At 41.3% G+C, this 19,645-nt stretch overlaps 2 protein-coding genes across 3 annotated transcripts in view; both read left to right on the forward strand.

Moving 5' to 3' along the window:
* Nucleotides 1-1,563: 1,563 nt before the first annotated feature.
* LOC117257256 (neurogenic differentiation factor 4-like) lies at nucleotides 1,564-5,394 on the forward strand. The gene is made up of 2 exons (XM_033627290.2): nucleotides 1,564-1,679; nucleotides 3,296-5,394. Exon 2 carries the CDS (start codon nucleotides 3,302-3,304, stop codon nucleotides 4,298-4,300), a length of 999 nt encoding a protein of 332 aa, XP_033483181.1. The 5' UTR covers nucleotides 1,564-1,679; nucleotides 3,296-3,301; the 3' UTR covers nucleotides 4,301-5,394.
* Nucleotides 5,395-18,371: 12,977 nt separating this feature from the next.
* The window catches only part of LOC117257124 (zinc finger protein 385A-like), a 42,407-nt gene continuing 41,133 nt past the window's right edge, over nucleotides 18,372-19,645 (forward strand). For both annotated transcript variants that reach the window (XM_033627045.2, XM_033627047.2), the window contains exon 1: nucleotides 18,372-18,824. In XM_033627045.2, coding sequence (XP_033482936.1) covers nucleotides 18,812-18,824 — 13 coding nt within the window. In that variant the 5' untranslated portion in view covers nucleotides 18,372-18,811. The remainder of the gene's footprint in view (nucleotides 18,825-19,645) is intronic.

A 19,645-nucleotide genomic window follows, 5' to 3' on the forward strand; every position in this document is an offset into this window, starting at 1 on the left:
AAAAGTAAAGGAGGTACTGTGGTGAGAGTTGAGGTTCACCTCTGAGGGAGGTCATTTGAACCATGGGCGTGGAGTTGCAAGGGAGATGAGTACGTTTATGATGCAGTTAGGTGTATATTCTTACTCCACCGGGTACCACTTTGGAAACAAGTGTTTTAGTAATGCTTTTAAGTGCTATACCCTGGTATTTGTGAGTCATTGTGCTTTTAATATTCAAAATAAAAATCAAATCTGTGTTTTGGTCCCCTGGACTTCCCTCAAGAGTATTATAGTATCATTGACTCTCTGGAAGGCTAGTGACTTAAAATTTTGCTTTCTCTGATATGAGGTATAGTGACAAATTTGGGAGAAAACAAGTGCAATTTTCAAGACAGAAATGTCAACTTGAACTTGGCTCAAACTGAAGCTTATCAACTCGGGATGTTTTCTATGTACAAGTGAAGCAGTAATATTAAACACAAAGGGATGAAAAATAATCATTTTCGATGAGAACTTGTTAAACGGACAGTCTTTTTTTTCTGGGGATGTTGTGTGTGACATGTTGAAATAAAATGAGAACAAGCCCTAGAATCTTATTTTGCTACTTTCCTGTTTGTTTCAGAATACTCATTGCCAAAATTCATACTTGTATCACTATTTATGCCATCATAGTGCCCTGATACTTGCATTTACATCATTTTGCCAGAAACACATCCCAAGAAAGGGGTTTTGGGCCCCCTGAGACCAAAAATGTAAATGCTGGACATCAATAATTCATAATAATAATAATAATAATAATAATCCACGCTCATATTTTTACTTTTGATATTTTACATTTTGCTGATTTTACTTAAGTAAGTCTCTGAATGCAGAATCTCTAATTGTAATGGAGTATATTTAATATTGTGGTATTTAAAGTTTCACTCAGGGATCAAAGGATGTGACCAGAACATTCAGCATGAGTTATGGTGATTTAAGCTGCAGAAGGTATGGCCCTACATACTGCAGAGAGGAGAGCATTAATGAGTCCCTGAGATACTGATGCTGTAACACTTAATGTTTCATGTGACCAAACTTACCCCGTCTGCTCAGAGCAGCCTCTTGGGTGAAATGAACTTGTTCAACAGCCTGTCTCCGCAGTGCGAAGGGATGGATGGCTGGAAGAGGGGATGGAGCAAACACCTGCTCACACGCAACTTCAAGCTGTCACATACAGTTAGGCTCAGCCGACTGAGCGCGTCTCTGCTGCGCTCAATGCAAACGTGCTGAGGATTTGGCGGCCGCCCTCACGGAGCAACAAAGGGCCCGGGCCTCTCCTGTTTGTCTGGAGAGCTGCACTGAGCTTATGCACATCTCCGTGACCCTGCGCGCACACACACACACACACACACACACACACACACACACACACACACACACACACACACAGAGGGAGACGACAAGTGGAGCTCCAGGGGCTCGAGCCACGGGCCGGCCACGCGCGAGCTCTGGCGCGTCAGCAGGAATTGGATGGGAGAGGGAGGAGCTTCAACGTGGAGGTTAAAACCCGGAGCCCCCGCAGAGTGACCCGCACTGAGACTCTGCGGGACAGCTCTGCACAGGGACACACACTTCATCGCTGTTTGACAGTGGACACACACACAGACAGAGAGAAATATCTTCTGCCAAACTTCCTGAGGTCCCGGGACGCATCAGCGCGGGTATGTTTCAAACAAGTTTTAATATACTAAGTGATTTATGTCGCCTGTTAGAGTTTATTTTCAATCGCATCTGTTATTTATGTTATAGTTTTTGACAAACCTCTGGTTTCCAACTAAAACACATAAAGTCAACAGGCTGTGAATAAGTCTGATGAAACTACCCGCAGTAAAAGCTTATTCTTTTATGCCTCAGATGACATTTAGCAAATAGGAGCTCAAGCACGCAATTTGTGGCGAGGCATTAATATTTGTGCGTTTGTCTGATTTCAATTCAATCTGAGTCGTCTGTCACTGATCTGGGGACGTCGATCTTTCATTTAATCCCATGGTCGTCGCTTCATCCACGGAGAAAATCCTGCGATGCCCCAGATTGAAGTCCTGTCAGTGACTTTATCTCGCCGGGGGCATTACCAGTTCACAAGTTGACCGGGATTACCCGCAGAGAGCGGCGGAGAGGGGGAGGACAGGGGTAGAGATAGATAGATAATGCACGTATATAAAAATTCATGTAGCCATCACTTGCGTCAAAGTATATCGTCGGTCAGTCAGTCAGCTGCAACACCTGTGGCTGAGGAGCAAGAGGGAACTGTCCGGTGCTGAAACTGTTTGAGGACTTCTGACAGTCACAGTTGAAATAGTTATATATATATATATTTTTATTGGTTATTAATGGTGAATGAAAACTTGTAACATGATGTTACATCATTTACAGGGCCGTAGCCAGAATTTTAGGAATGAGTCCCCCTGGTGCACCCCTTAACCTCCTCAGACAGAAGATTTTATTTCAGTTTTATTCCATTTTCCAGTAACTTATATTTTCTATAAATCTTATTACTAACATGAATGGCTGTGCTGTGCTGTTTTGTATTGCCCTCAAAGTACTCAAATTAAACCATATTCAGTGTTAAAATACTGTAATTTAGCATACTCACTATGTGTAATTACAATCTGTAAACGTCCTGTTGGTTGGTAAAGCCCTCAGGAAAAAATTAACAAGCACTTGACCTCTGTGTCCTCACAGCTGCAGCTGATTCTTCGCCTTGTAATAATTTATTGTCACTTAAAATTCAGGGGAACAAAATTTTGTAGTCAGCTGATTCATGCACAGATACCTGTTTCAGCTTGGTGTAAACTTGGCACTGTGATAGTTTGACACATAATCTTAGTATCATGACTTGATGGCAAGAGCAGTCATAGACAACATCAAGAGTCTGCAGCTTATTGAGTCTTAACAAAGGCGGTCAGATGTTATTCAGAGGTACAAAAAGTATTCAGATTTATTTATTTGAGTTAAAACATGGGTGCTATATTTTAACTTCATTGTTATTTGGCTGTAGCTGGTTTAGTTGGTAGTTTAAAGTACCTTATATGTAAAATTTAAAATGTAAAATACAAAGACAATTGCTTAAAAATGTATTTTTTACTAAACTTAAACTATTATTAAGTATAAATACCTCAAAGTTGTAGTTGAGTGCAGTATTTAGCTTCACTATGCAGCACTTGCAGTAACAGTTTGGACCCCTGCCTATTATTGTGGTTATAATTGTACTAATGATTTTAAAAAAAGTTTTTGTTTGTCCATCATGTGTTTGACAAAGATGTTTTCTTATTTCTAGAGTACCATGATGATTAAGCCATACATGAGACAAGGCGAGGGCGAGGAGGTTGCCAGCCCTCTGCAGTGGATGGATGGAGACATGAGCTCACCTGATGGAGATGCATCATGCTCATCACACCGCTACAGAGCAGGTGGAGCGACCCAGCAGGACAGGGAGATGGGGAGTGAGGATGCAGAGGAAGAGGAGGAGGATGAGGAGGGAGGACAGGAGGATGAAAACGAGTCCAAACGACGTGGGCCCAAGAAAAAGCGTATGACCAAGGCTCGACAAGAGAGATTCCGTGCGAGGCGCGTGAAGGCTAATGCCAGGGAGCGTTCACGTATGCACGGTCTAAATGATGCACTGGAGAACCTGCGCACCATCATGCCATGTCACTCCAAAACACAGAAACTGTCCAAGATTGAGACGTTACGGCTGGCCCGCAACTACATCTGCGCTCTGTCCGAGGCCCTGGAGGGGGGCCTCTCCACAGAGAGCAGGGCTTTCATGGAGACACTGTGTAAGGGCCTCTCACAGCCCACCACCAACCTGGTGGCTGGCTGCTTGCAGCTGGGACCAGCCTCCGGTGTCGGGATGAGGCCTGAGGACAGACACAGAGTTCAGGCAGCACCTGCTCCTCTCGGTGGCGTGGTGAGCTACTCTTCTCCAGGACTGCCAAGTCCACCGTATGGCACATTTGATTCTGCTCACCTGCTTCACCTGAGGGCAATGAAAGGAGGAGTGTACGAGAATCATTCACCAAATGAGTATAACGCCGGTGGTGTGGGGACCCCTCCGTATGACGGCCCCCCTACACCACCTCTCAGCATCAGCAGTAACCTGGTGCCCAAACAGGAGCCTTCACCCCACTACCCACCAACACACCACTACTCCCCCTCCCCTGTGGACCAGGGCCTGTATCAGACTCAGACTGGCTATGACGTACACTTAGAAGGGCCATATGACTCCTACCATCCGCCGCACATGCCCCCACGACAGATAACCTCTGTCTACAGAGACTAAGATACATCAGGAGGATCGAGTCTGCTTCAGCCAACAACGGGACTGATCATCTTCATGAACACTAGCTGACACTGACTGAAGGATCGGTCTCTCCGTAGACAGTCTGCTAGTAGAGGAAGTGTAGAATAACGTGTTTGTTTACATGTGTGGTGCACTTAGACTAGCACTGCTGAACATTGTTAAAATTGGAAAATATTTGACTTAAACCAACACGTTTTCTTAAAAACTGATTCTCTGCCCGAGCCCAATTGGGCCTAACCTGACCCGCTAGGTTCAGGTCGCACTATAATTTCTCAAAATTCCTCTGGGCTTGATTCAGGTCTGGTTCACAAGTTCTTGTTTCATATGTCTGTTACCACACTGAAAAGATTTAAATTGACTTTAGCTTGTGATTAATGTTTTAAATTCAAGAAAATTATCATTTTTCTTACAGTGGAAATTTGTGTTTTTAATCAGGCTTTGGCCCAAAACTGCTGCCATGGTTCAAATTTGGACAGAAACTATGGTGGTTTGTGGAGGGTAAGATCTGATTCTTTGGGGCCGATCATAGCTCTACCTTGAGAGTCCTAACAGGAAATGTTGCTTTGGCCATTTTGACCAAGTGTCCTGTTACTGAGATCTAAGCACTTCTAATGTAGCTTTGGTAACATCAGATATTCTACATAAATTAAAAGTATTTTTATTTATTCTCTAATTTAATACCGTGTATATGAACTTTGTTCTGATGTTCAGGTGTGCGTCTGGTTTTTCTGTTTGTACATATTCTCTTTGTTTGCTACTTAGACCGATAGTTCATCTCTCATATTACACTTGTGTCCTTTTCTTTGTTTGTTTATTACAGTATTTCATGTTTTGCACTCGAGGTAGGTTTCCTAGCACAATGTAGCTGATCTTTGGAGGCTGCTGTCTACAGAGGGAGGAGGTTTTGATTAAACATGGATCAAGGTGAAGAAGCAAAAATGCCATTCTCAGGTTAATATTGTGAAATTGAAAATGAAAATCTAATTTGCAACAACATTTGCATTGGATACCATGTAATGTTTCTTTTTCATTTCTGTTTGCTTTTGGAAAATTTGATGTTATTAAATGGTAAAAAAAAAAAAATCAATTCAGTCAAAAGATTTTGTGTTTCCTTTGCTGTTAAAATGACAGACAGACAGACAGACAGATAGATATTCTACCTCTCATGACACCATCAATTCAACATCACCGTCAGCAGAGCGAGGGATCCTGTTTACTCAGGGCTTTGTTTCTCATTTTTCTCTGCAGATCTCAGTGGTTTAGCTTCACTAATCCTCTGGCCGTCTTTTAATGAAAGGGCGGATGTGCGAGGCAGGATTGTAAGATAAAGATTTATGATTAACATGGCTGCCTGGCCATGCAGACTTTCTTCCTCACTGACACTGGGACGGCATAATCCTGCCCTGACATTCAATCAGACAACAACTTAAAGGTCCAGTGTGTCAGATTTAGGGGGATATATTGGCAGAAATGGAATATAATATGATAAGTAGGTTTTCTTTAGTGTATAATTACCTGAAAATAACAATCTAGATAGGGAGCGGGTCTTTGTCTGTGGAAGATTGCCAGGTTGCACTGCCATGTTTCTTCAGTAGCCCAGAATGGACAAACCAAAAACTGGCTCTTAATTGGACCATTCATTTTTTCGAGTTTTCACATTGGCTACCATCTCCTCTGTGACAAGCAGTGTTGGAAAAACAGATTATTTTTTCACATAAAACTGCTTTATTCAGTATTTCTATTGGTTTAAATCACCTGGTCCATTTTTTTTTAGAGAGGAAGAGACCTCTGTGGATAATGCACCTCCTGGTAAAAACCTCCTGAGCAATAATAATAAATGTAATAAATGTAATATATTTGCTGAGATGGAGGCAAGGCTCAGTGACTAGAAGAGCTGGTAGAAGCGCTCCATAGCCGTAAGTTACTCCAGTAGTCGTAGTAGCTCTAGTGCTAACTCCAGGAGCTAACGCTAATGTCCCTACTCTTCTCCATGAGCCGGAGCCATGAGCTGCAGGCTCACGGAGAAGAGTAGGAACGTTAGCATGGCAGCCGACTAGTGCTAACACTAACATCCCTACTCTTCTCCGTGAGCCTGGCGGGCTTGCGGGCTCGCAGGCTCACAGCTCCGGCTCACGGAGAAGAGTAGGGACGTGAGCGTGGCAGCCGACTAGTGCCAACGCTAACAGGAAAGCAGGGAAATAGCTAAACACAGCAAAGACTGAGAGTGAGTGAAAGACATCGCTAACTGCTAAACTAAGCCAAACTAAGTTGGCTGTTTAGGTTTTATTTCCTCACCCCTGTGGCGAGTGAATCTGCCTGTAGTGAAACCAGGGCTAACCGGTACTTCCTCCTCGGGCTCCACTTCACTCAGTTGCCAGCACAGCCAGTTAGCCTCCGCTAGCCTCCCAGCTAGCGGGGGCTAACCGGTGCTTCTTCCTCAGGCTCCACTTCACTCAGCTGCCAACACAGCCAGTTAGCCTCAGCTAGCTTCCCAGCTAACGTTAGCCCTGGCTCTCCATTTGGATCCAACCGGAGCACAGAGCCCTGGTTTGTTATTCAGGTTAATGTGGAAAGAAGCAGTGGGTAAATCGGGCAGCTGAGTGAAGCGGAGCCTGCGGACAGTCCGTGCTGCGGTACTCCTCTCGCCGGCACAGATGAGGCGAGTGGGGGGGGGGGGGGGGGGGGGTGCAGTACAGGCAGTGCACAACAGCAAACCTAGTGGTGAAACGATTTGGCTTTTTGCCCCTTTAAGTTACCAGAGAAATAAGGTGAACACACATTAGCAGGTGCGGTCCGTCTCTGACATGCCAAACAGTATAAGAAACGCCAATTTGTAACACCCAACATTCAGTTCAGTTCATTGAAATCACATGTTCAGTTTGTTTTGAAGAGGAAGACACCCATGTAGATATCTCAGCTCCCGGTAGAAACCTCCTGAACAACGAACACTAAAGAAACTCTAACCAGAAGAAGTTTCAGTTGATTGCAATCTGCAGTGTTCACCACTAGGTGCCACTAAATCCCCTTCAATCGTACACACTGGACCTTTAAGATTCATATATGTAATACACATGTCTGTACTAGGGTTCCACTGATACCCCAGGTTTAAGGTATACTGTGATATAAAAGTTGACGATTATTATACAGTGTACATTTGCTTATCTACGATACTAAAAGAAAAAGCAACTGGACGGAGAATCACCCCTTTATTTTAGTTATTTTCAAAGGGGACACTTTTTAAACATACTTTCATTAACAAAATGTTTCAAGTATAGTAATAAAACATTTTGTTGAACCAAAAATAAACGTAATGTATTCATTACTATATTGGTCATTCTGACTAAAAATAATATAAATTCTGTAATGTAACCATGAAACCACAATATTTTCTGAGATGGTTTCGTACTGTTGCAACCCTAGTCTATATTTTTAAACTGCTGACCCTTAATATATACTGTACATGTATATTCAGGAACATACAAATTTTCAATATTTAATTTGAGATTTATATAAGTTGTCCTTTTTTATGTAGAAGCAAAAGTGAATTTGATGATTGCAAAGAAACGGATTAAAAGTGCAAAGGACAAGTATAATTTAAAAAAAAAAAAAAAAAAAGCCCGAAAATGTATTTTCAAAGTGGATAAGCCGATGATAAAAATAACAAAGATCTGATCTAAGTGCAGCCACTTCTTTTGATTCATGGTCCAGGCTGGTCAGTGTGAGGGCCACCCACTGAGAGGTCAGTTAGCGGGGGTCACAAGGTCACACTGGGTCATGGCTCACTGGTGGGAATGGTCTGAAAAAGTCATGGTCACCAGTCTTTTTGCAAATCATCTCTCTTTATTTCTGCACAATGCTCATGGCAGCTTTCTGTTTGTAACAGTGAGTGTTTGGTAAGTATGATGTTAAAGGTTATATTATGGATGAAATGCTCATAATCCTGATAAACATGCTGATGAACATCCCGCGCTTGACCTGCGCTACGAGAATATATCACTTTGTTTTCATAAGGATTAGGATAAGCCTGTGTGTGTGTGTGTGTGTGTGTGTGTGTGTGTGTGTGTGTGTGTGTGTGTGTTTGTAGTGCATTTGCACTACTAACCAGGGGAAACAGGCAATAGCACTGAAGAGGCAGGATGAATAACAAAAACATCTCTCTGCTCTTTGAAGGCACAGACAGGACGCCTGACACTGGATATGTGGGATATTCCTTATTTATCCTCATGATAGGTGATAGACCGTTGATAGACCAGGGCTTTAGGGGGAAAAGATTTGCCATTTGAAAAGGCCACTTTTTCACCCAAGACAAACAAAAGGCTGAATTTGCCGTTTATGACCCTTGACCCTTCTGACTGTGACTCTTGAGCTCTGAGTTAATTGCGCCTACCATCTCATCCTGACACTTCTCTACAAGATGTTTTTAATCTCACTGAGGCACAATACTGGTTGTAGGGACAGTTCACCCCCAAATCAAAATTACATATTTTTCCTCTGACCTGTAGTTGTATGTATCAATCTAGATTGTTTTGGTGTGAGCAGCCGAGTGTTGGAGGTATCAGCCGTAGAGATGTTTGCCCTCTTTCAAATATAATGGAACTAGATGGCGTTCAGCTAATGCTCAAATCATGACCCCGGTACTCAAGATCATCCACAGACCTTGTTATGAGCAGTTTCCTGTAGGAACTACTTTCTTTCTACCAAACTACACCAGTCAACCACATCATCGCGCAGAAGGAAGCGTGCATCTACTGCTAGCTCACCTAGCACCACTGAGCCAGCTAACATAACAGGGAAAGCAGGGGTTTTTTAAGGAGCGACCAGGTTACTGTTCCTTATTTAAAAGTGTATGTCTACTTTTTACCCAAGAGTATTCTTAAACCAGTAATTTATCTACATTTACCATTTATAGTTTTGTTACAACTGGAAGATTATTCATTGGATGTGTTTGAAATTCAGTATGACACCCTAGTTATTTGAAGAAATAGGGCGTTCTATTACCATATAAATTAACGCACAGTTAAGTTTTACTTTCACTGAGCTTGGTGCTCTGCTGCTGTGAGGGCGTGGTGCTCTAAATACATAACAGTTCTATGTTCCAGCAGTGCTCGGAATTTATTAACAGTCCAGTTTGTGCCAGAGTGCCACTCATAACAGTAAAGTTTGTCATAACAAACATCGCCCTGTGAAGATGAACATATTTCCATAAATAACATTTGAGTTAAATTATAATGGCTGTCAAAGGAGGACGAACAGAAGGAAAGAACCCTGGGTATGTCACTGCAAACCTCCAGGTGTGCCCAATGACATCAGTCAATGTTGCAACATACTGTCTGATCAAGCTGCTAACTCTTTGCAATCACACATAACACCAAAGCGACTGTCAGCAGACTCTTATTTCACTGGTTACACAATAAATGGAAACAGGCTGATATCTGCAAAACTCAACAGCTCACACCAAAACAATCTGGCCTGAAAAAAGGCACTACAGGTAAGAGGAATAATATGTATTTTTGATTTTGGGGGGAACTGTCCCTTTAAAGAAGATTACAGGTCTGTCATTTCTGAATAATTTTCTAACAAATTTCAAAGTCGTTTGCTGGTCTTTCGATACTAGTCATGGGAAAACTAAAGATGGTGTTCAGAAAGCCCAAATAATTTATTCAAAGTGTAACCAAGTATTCAAATCAGTGCACAGGTCAGCTCCAATTATAAATATATATTCACGTAGGTTTAAATGGAGCAGTCGTTTCATATTTTACCAATAATCAGTTGTTTAGTTTTGGGAAATGTTTTAGAAAATTATTAGGAAACTCACAGAACAAAGCATTGGCATGTTCTTGCTCATAATTTCATCTGAGAGCATCTTCCTACTGCCTGATTATTATCTGCAAGTCAACTTCATTACATATATGAAGTGCATGCACTGTTTATGTATGTGCATTGTGTGTCTGTGAAACACACACTGCACACATCCTGCGTGCATGGTTGTGTTATTTGGGATAAAACAGTATTAAGCAGCTGATCGGAGCTCAGTGTCTGAATGGTTGCATTAACTCACTAATCCTGAGGGGAGAGGGGCAGTTGGTGCAGCAGCACATCATCTCTGCTGCACAACAGCAAGCAGCTATTGTTCATTTAGTCCACCACCAAGCACCTGGTGATGCTAAAGAGGCACACAGGCACCAATAAATGTGTCTTAACTCAAATGAAGTTCAGGAAAAAGTATTCTGTTCTGTTTATGGCTGGGAGGAGTGCTTTGATCATGAGATACATTTGTTAGTATTGAATCTGTAAATGAGGAGAGTAGAATCGCACTGCCACCAAGTGGTGAGAGTTTTTACTGAAATTAAATCTCGAGCTGGATGAGAGATGAGCATTTGGCCACTAGGTGTCATCATGAGACAACCTGCTCTAACTGTGAGGTCTGGTAGAGGCCTTACTGTAGTGGAAAAAGAGAGACATGATCCCTCACGGCTTGGCTTTCTGCACTTGATGAGTGATTGAAATTCAGTCATCTGTTAAACACAATCCTTTACAGTGTGCAAATTAAACATTTCACAGCAATGATACACAAGGTTGAGACTGAATAAAACAGCAAACATTTGTTGAGATCTCGTCTGTCAAACACGGCGTGCCAGCAGACTGGGCGAGGAGTGGGAATAGAATTAACCTATTTACATGTAAACTGGTTGATGGAGTGTGTTTGGATCAGAATAATCAGGCTAATGAAGGTACCTGGGGACTCGGCTCTATCAGAAATCTGCATGCTGTCCTCTCTATCCAGTTAGCGATCGTATCAAACTCTGTAATTATTTACCGTGAAAGGACATGAAAAAGGATTAATCAAGGAAATCTGACTGATTAGATCTTCAAAGGCGGCACTGAAGAGCAAGGGCTAATAGGAAAGAGGGATGTGGTCGGTGCTTTTATCTTTGAGGTGGAAAAAGCAAAGAAGAAAAACAGACAGTGCTCTCCAGGACTGCTGGCACAGTGGGCTGAAAGGGAGCCAAAAACACTGTCGGAAAACAACACAACTGGCAGTATTTGAAGTGAAACTGATGTGGGTTAAATGTTATTGTTTGATCAATTTCACTTTGATTTTTTGCGATAATGCCTTTATAGATAATGAGACAAATGCTTCTGACGTAGGTACTGTAGGTCTTGATGCAAGATCAACCACAAAATTGTAATAGCTGCATCATAAAAGAAGGTGTTAAATTCACCACAATACAAAAAAACATCCATACAGTGGAGCTACAGGCTGCACCAGCCAATTAAAGTCATATCAAAACACTTAAGACATTAATTGAAAATTAACGTCTCTAAGAGAAAAAACAACTAATCTTAATATCCATTTTCTAAAAAAAAATATGTGGGCAAAGACAGAGGGGACATATGTTTAATTGTGTATTTAAAGGGACAGTTCACCTCAAAATCAAAAACACATATTTTTCCTTTCACCAGTGGTGCCATTTATCAAACTAGATTGTTTTGGTGTGAGGTGGTGTTGGAGATATCGGCCGTAGAGATGTCTGTCCTCTTAGATATCACTCGGCTTGTGGTTCTCAAAGTGCCAAAAAAGATTCATTTGAAAAACTAAACAGCAATGTCTGTTTCCAGAAATCATGACTCGGTTACTCAAGATAATGCACAGATGTTGTTGAGAGCAGTTTCACGTAGAAACTTTTTTTTTGTACCAAACTACATCTGTCAACTGTATCACCCTGCAGAGGGAAGCGTGCATCTACTCATAGACAAGGGGCCTATGCTTGACAGTGCATGATGTAAATATTAATGGCGTCCTCCTTGGCTGAGCTGTAATGTTAGCTAGTTCAGTGGTGCTAGGTAAGATGTAAGAAACATCGCTATTTAGTTTTGCAAATATGTTTTTTTGGCGCATTGAGCACCACAAGCTGGGTGCCATCTAGTTCCATTATATTTAAGAGAAGGCAGAGATCTCTACAGCTGATATCTCCAACACTCTGCAACTCACACCAAAACAATCTACAGCAGACTGATAAATAGCACTACAGGTAAGAGGAAAAATATGTATTTTTTGATTTTGGGCGTGAACTGTCCTTTTAAAAATATTCAATAAAACATTTCTGTTTCAGATCTGATGGGCATGTTTGACAAGAGAAGTGCTGCTCTTTTCCCATAACTTTGACGTGTGAAGCCCTCGGGCCTAACAGGATGTGGATCCTAAAAAAAATGACCACGCAGGACCTTTTATCCTGGTACCTTGACCTGGGACTAGATGTAACGAAGTTCACAGGTCATGCCATTGCCTCACACAGCAGCGAGAGGTCAGTCAACATACTCTATAGGCTTCTGTTTTGACAAATTCAATGTTTTTTTCTCCCTGATGCTTGATCTGTTAGCTCTTCGGTTGTTTTAACTGAGTACTTTTCTAATGCAGGACGAGGCTGTTTAGCAGACAGCGAAGTCTCTGTGGTTAAAGCTTGTATTACGGTCATCGCAGCGCTCTTATCCTATGAGATTTTCATTAAGTTTGTATCTTGAATAATATTCCAAACTTTCAAAATAACAATTTGATCTTATTTTCTTTACAAAATTTTGTGACATAGGCCTACTGTATATATTTATGTAGCACTGTGACAAAGCTTCGGCAACTTCTAGTGGGGGTATCAAGACTGTTAAAGACTAACCTGCCCAACAGTATAAGCACTGCTGAAATATAAATGGTGTTCATGTTTACACATAAACAATAACAATCCAATAATATCTCACACAATACTAATAAGCCTAACTTTTACTTTTGGTACTTTAAGTACATTTTACTAAAAGTACTTTAATAAAGATAAAAGATTTTGAATAGAGGACTTTTACTTGTAATTGCATATTTTTACATTCATGTAGTTTTGGTTAAGTAAAGGAACAAAGGAAGAATTATAAATAAAAGTACAAGTATGGGAATGAGATCATACAACAAGCTGCATGATGGAAAAAAAAACTTGTACAATAATCATCCAAAGGTTTTTTGTTTTTGTTTCATATCCTTAATAAAGGTCAATAAAGTGTCATGTTCAATCATTTAATGTCGTCCTTGTTTGACCTCCTTCTGAGAACAGAAATCCCCTACCTCAGTGTGAAAGGTGTCTTATTACTTCTGTACTATTAATTATCAGACACATACACCAACCTAGGAGAAAAGGCATGTGAAGAGAGAGTTGTAAAAATGTAACTGCATTGTTGCGGCCAACAGTAGTTTAATTAGCTGGTTGAATGAGTTGTCAAGATGGTCCAAGCAGCTCCACATGTGGAGGGGAATGGAGACGTACGTAAACATTAATGAGCCATTTATAGATCAGAGAAATAGGAATGCAACGTCCTGCATTTCTCTGCCGGATGTAATGGTGAGCGTTCTTGTAAAAAATTTATTGCAGAGAGAGAGAGAGAATGGCTTAGAGAGAGAAGAGCGACCCTGAGGGGGAGGAATCTGTGTGTTTGTGTGTGTGTGTGTGTGTGTGTTCGTGTAACTCTATCCCCCTGGTGAAATGTGCTTACTGCTCCAGTTTGCTGTCCTTCCTCACTGTCCCTTAACCTAACCCCTGCGTGGCATGTTTCCAGAAGGTGTTTGTGTGTGCGTGTCCATATTATGCAAATGAAATAAAAGTGAAGGTGTCTGCCTAAAATTAAACCAGGATATGAGTTTACATGGGCATCTCTCTCTAAGAAGTGTCACAGCAGGACCCTGCCAAGCCTGACAGGACGGAGCCATTACTGCTTTTACTGCAAGCATTAAACACTTAGTTTTCCTAAACAGCCCATCTCATTTACACAAGAGCACTCCACGTACTGAATGCTATTAAACTGTTCATATAGCTTTGATAGCCTGCACTTAACCTCACATTTATCTACCATCTTCTGTGGGGTGAGCGGAGCAGAGCGGACTTATTCCTCACAGGCCTTTTTGCATATCAGAATTAGGCTGACATTTACTCGACATTGCGCCATGCGTCAGTCTCACCTCAGGCTTTGCCTCCTGCTCCTCCACCTAATACTCTTCTGCGTCCCTGAAACGACACTTGCAAGCACATTTATGATATCCAATCTGAATTTACACTTACTAACTGGCAGCCGCGTGGCATCGACATGCTAGCATACAGGAGCTCAGCAGTATCATGTTTGTGAATTTTGTGTGACTGTGTTGAGCTCACAGCCATCCCCATTTTAATTTTATCACCCCAGCAATTCCTGAGCTTCACTCTGGGTGTTTCGTTGGATGACAAATTGAAGTGTGTAACGTGTGACTGAGAGGCTGACAGTGTCTTGGACTTGCAGGGCATCAGCGTTTTAAAGGAGGCCACCTACTGCAAAAAGTTACCTCCTGATGTTTGATGCTTTTCACTGAGAGATGTGTATCAGCAGGCTGTTAAAACCAGTTGAGAATATACGACCGAGACTATCAGTGAATTTTCATTCACACTGTAACAAGATGAAAGCACTCCATTAAAGAGTTTCCTAAATTTACCTTAGCGTAGTATCTGTTTGTTTAGACTATATGATTAACATCTTGTAGCCTAAAACAAATATTATTACAGCAATAAAAAAAGGACATGCAAAATGAAAACATGCTGCTAACTTGCTGTAAGTCCTTAGCCCGTTGCCAGGCAGCCAACTCTGCATGGGTATGTATGAAATATGTATTTTATTAACAGCACTGCTAACCTGTAACTGCATCTTTTAACATTATTTTAAGATCTACATAATGAATATTGTATTTTATCTGTGTTTATGTTTATTGCTGCTCATATCTGCATGTAACACTAAGCTGTGTGTTGGTGCTAACATGCTGTTTGTTGTTGTGGTTGTTTTTGTGTTGCACTGATGTTCTGCTGTTGCTTGCTGTGCTTGTGCTCATTCTCTGTAGTTAATGTTGCCTTTGTTCTGTGATTTTTATCTTTTTATTGGTTTCAAAACATCTTGCATGATGGAAAGACTGCAGCTGAAAATTAGCTGTCATATTACACTGGCACATTTACAGAAATGTTGATTAATGTGGGTTGTCCTTATAAATGAAATAAATGAAATGAAAGGAGTTCATAGTGTTTGTTAAGAGTGAGCGGTATGTATAAGTTGATACCAAAAACAGAGCTAAAATAGAGTGACCATCCGGAGGCTTTGAAATTATGGTGTAGGGCACATCAGACCACAAATAAGACAAGAATTAGCTAGCTAGTGCAGACCGCCACCCAAGGACCTTCCGCTTTACTCTCAGCTGCTAGAACACCACTGCAGTTGGGGGAGAGAAGTCAGCAGTGCTGAAGCAACTTGAATTCAACCAGCGCAAACTCTGTGCTTCACAGCAGGCTGGTGGCTGGGTCTAAATCATGTAACTACTGACTGTATATAAAGATGGACAACATGTCCCACTATACAAAAATGAAGCCAAAATATCCCAGAGACAACCACTGCCACCTTGATGGTGATGTCATTTGGAGACACAGTCTGCGCAGTAGCAGTCTCATCCCATCCGACCAATCGCGAGCAGTGCCATTGATTGCACGCACACCCATTGGCACACATAGCTGTTAATCATGACATCAAACCTTCTTTTTATAGCATCAAATAACTAATTCAAACCAAACTTATCAAAAAAACAAACACTTTAAAACATGTGATAAGAACTACCTAAAATAACAAAAATCATCTTTGGGAAAAATGTATTTGACCTGTACTTTGATTTTTCTTTTTTTTTTTTTTTTTGGCCCATGTCTCACCTGCTAACATGGTGGGGGCGGGCTTTATGAATTTCCTTCGGGATCAATAAAGTATTTATATCTATCTATCTACTGCAGCCAGACACTAGGAGGCGATCAGTATGTTTTGGCTTTACTTTAGGGGAGCTGTCATGTCGTCCACCTTTATTACACAGTCTACGCTTGTAATTGCAGCTACAAAAAGTTTGCTGATCCAGCGGAGAGTCAGGATGGTCAAAAGGGCAGTTCAAGATCAGACCCCCAACATCTGGGGACTCGGTCTTGCTCAGGCTGAATTGAGTTGTTACAGGGCACTAAGTGAAGGTCCCCTTAATATTTGTTATGATTTCCCAAAGCTTAGTTAACATTTCTCACCTGTGTGCTGGATGTATGGGCTCCAGCAGATTGATCCGACCGACCGGACGCCATCATCGCAAGCGAAGTGGACACTATGCTGCATTCACAGTGCTATGTGGAAATCGGACATATCAGCACTTAAAATGTGGCTGTTGAACTGCAAAATCTGGCATAATTTATCGCTCTTATACCGCAATTGGTGCTCAGTACTGTCTAAAACAGATTTCTAAATGGAAGTTTGTCACTGGCACCAATTTTTACACTGCCAGTTACATGAATATGGTGTATATAAGTGTTGAGTCAGAATTTTTTTTAGTTCCTACGTTCCCTGAAGGCACTGTCACTCATGATTCTATACCCCTCTCAGTTGATGCCACGTCCCCCACGCCACATCAGGGTCAAAAGTCTGAAACTCAAAAAACAGATTTGAATCTGAAAAAAAAGATCTGAAAGTGAAAAAAAGATCTGAAAGTGAAAAAATAAAATTTGAAACTGTAAAAAATAAGATCTGAATCTGAAAAGATAAAACATGCAACTGAAAAAAATAAGACCTCAAATGTTAAAATATATATAGAAGTGAAAAGTGAAAATAAATTATTCATTCAAAAGAATTACCAAAGTGAATCAAAATTATATTTAACCTGAAAAAACGTTTCATACACTTATTTTTATTTTGAATACATTGTTGTATTTTTCAAAATTCAAGATCAACACATGAATTTTCAGTTTCAAATTTTATTTTTTCAAGTACAAAACATTTGACCCTAATGTAGCTCCATACATCTCCACCAGGCCAGCACTGCAAAATGTTTTTAACAGAAACAGTGCATGTGTGTTTGTTGATGTTAGCGGTATCCATGTCTTTGCTAACGCTAGCTACTGTTACACACTGTTTGCACTGTAGAAGAGCTTGAGAGAACACAAGGCACTTGGGAACGCACATCAAGTCACATCCTTTGGATTTTCAGCATGAGTCCTTTCGGCAAGGCAAGTTTATTTTTATAGCACCATTCAGACCCAGGGCAATTCAAAGTGCTTCACGGGGGCATATAAATACATTAAATATAATACTTTAAGACAACATTAAAACTGCATTCAATCATTAAAGGACAATCAAACAAGCAAACACAAGCAAATAAATAGTTGTAGGTCAAAGAAAAGAAAAGGTTAAGGTTATGTTATTGGAAAGCCACAGTGGACAATAATGTTTACGTCCTGATTTAAATGTGTTGACAGTTTTTTTGAGTTTGTTCCACAGGTGGGGAGCATAAAAACTAAAAGCTGCTCCACCTTGCTTGGTTTTGATCCTGGGAACACTGAGTAAACCTGTTCCAGATGACCTGAGGGGTCTGGATGTTTTGTAGCATACAAGTAAACCAGAAATGTATTTAGGACTGAGATCATTTAGGGCTTAACATACAACTGAAGTCATTAAGGCTGCAAGAGGCAACTACGAGAGTTGAGGAAGGTCTGAGTATTTAAGTTACATTATAACCTGTTCACTTTTAATTGCTTGTAACTGCAGTTTTAGGACACTTTCTTGTGTGACTAAGACATATTTTTTCTATTGTTTATTCGAGTCACTTAACATATTTGAGAAAGAAACCTGTTAGGCAGAGCCATTTGTGTGAAAACCCATTTACAAATCAAACAAAAAATAAAAAATAAACAACATATCTGCCTGTAAGCCATCTGTTTAATGCGCCAATCATATTTCCCTTTGCTGTACCATGTCAACATTTTCTTCCTATCCTTCATGTCTCTCAAGTTTCAACGGCTTGCCACCCTCCTCCGCCTCAACACACACACACACACACACACACACACTCCAATCCTTGTTTCGTCTGATCTGCCATCCGTCCCTGGGTCCCCCTCCTCTCTGTCCTGCCCCTCCTTTTCCTTACACTCTCTCTCCCTGCCTGTATCTCCCTCCTTCCACAGTTGTCCTCACATATTAGGTTCCCCCGTCCTAAGAGGCAGAATTAGCTTCTGGAATCTCGTGCACTTGTTTCCCTCGCTCCCAGGAAAGAGGTGACAGTAGGAAGAGGGGGAAAACACAGAGAGAAAACATAGAGACGGATTAAAAGGAATGTGGAAAGAGAAAGAGACTGTGAGGAAGATGAAGAAGCTGAACATCAAGCCGCCTGCTGTTTGATGCAGCCACTCTGTGGGCACGTGACAGCTGGTGCCGAGCATTTCCCTCTCCACTTTCCAGCTGACTGACTGGTGTGAGATCTGCGCTCATGTCGTTCTCTTTATTTATCTCTCCACAGTAACGTGAGCACACTTTATTTATTCCACTCAAAGAGGACCTTTATGTGTTTAACTTTATGCTGGCTGACACACTGACCTTTGGACTCTCTACTGGACGAAGGATCACTTCGAACCTCTTGGAGAACAGAGGCCATCAATGTGGGGCTCAGGTAAGATCATCACCGACTACTGAGCGATGCAAAAACCACCCACAACTCTGAGCATTCCTCCTTTGATCACCTTAAAATGAACCGAGAGGTGGATAAGCCGGGATCCCCTCATTATTGCAATATTCTGAGCAGACATAAAGAGCGAGTGACAGTCTTTCATGAGGCTTTGAAGGTTTCTCTCTTTGATGAAAGTTAGGGCAGTCTCTAACAAAAGTCAGCACTCACTGTCAGATGAGAGTTTGCACTTAGAACTGGCTTGACCCCCGACCTTTCACATACATCATCGGTATGAGGCAGGGAAGGAATGATGGAAGAAGGGAAGGGAAAGGAGGAAAAGAGAGCAAGTTTAGGCTTCAATAAAGAAGGCACTGTCTGTGCACTTCAAGACATTCCTGACCAAACTGTCTCTTCATCAGCATCACAGCAGGATGGAAGAGTTTGGCAGATGCAGAAGAAACGATGAGCAATGTGGGCTGAAGCGCAAGACGTTCTATAAATTGGGTATTTAAAATCATCGTCAGAATAGTCGTGTGCACCTCAGTAGGATAGGTGCTGGAGACAAGAAGTCGATAAAATTGCAGTACAAGGAACAAATTTTGCCAGTTCAAAAGGTCACTAATGACAGTAAAGGGAGCTGTGATTCCAATGGCAGGTATTTCTATTTCAAGATTCAAACGATTCCAGTGTCAGCTTAACCTGACCTTAACAGAAAAAGGACACAATTTTGTGTTTTTTGCATGTTGATTAGTTTAACTTTCTCCGACTAAAGCACACTTAACCCTAATCAGGTCATATACACCGATTGAAACGTGCCTGCCTTT

This window comes from Epinephelus lanceolatus, chromosome 1 (genome assembly GCF_041903045.1).
Source record: "Epinephelus lanceolatus isolate andai-2023 chromosome 1, ASM4190304v1, whole genome shotgun sequence".
In the NCBI taxonomy this organism is placed as follows: domain Eukaryota; kingdom Metazoa; phylum Chordata; class Actinopteri; order Perciformes; family Serranidae; genus Epinephelus; species Epinephelus lanceolatus.

Excerpts from the sequence above, each read along its gene's own strand:
- LOC117257256 (XM_033627290.2), top strand. The coding sequence starts at position 3,302 with ATGATGATTAAGCCATACATGAGACAAGGCGAGGGCGAGGAGGTTGCC.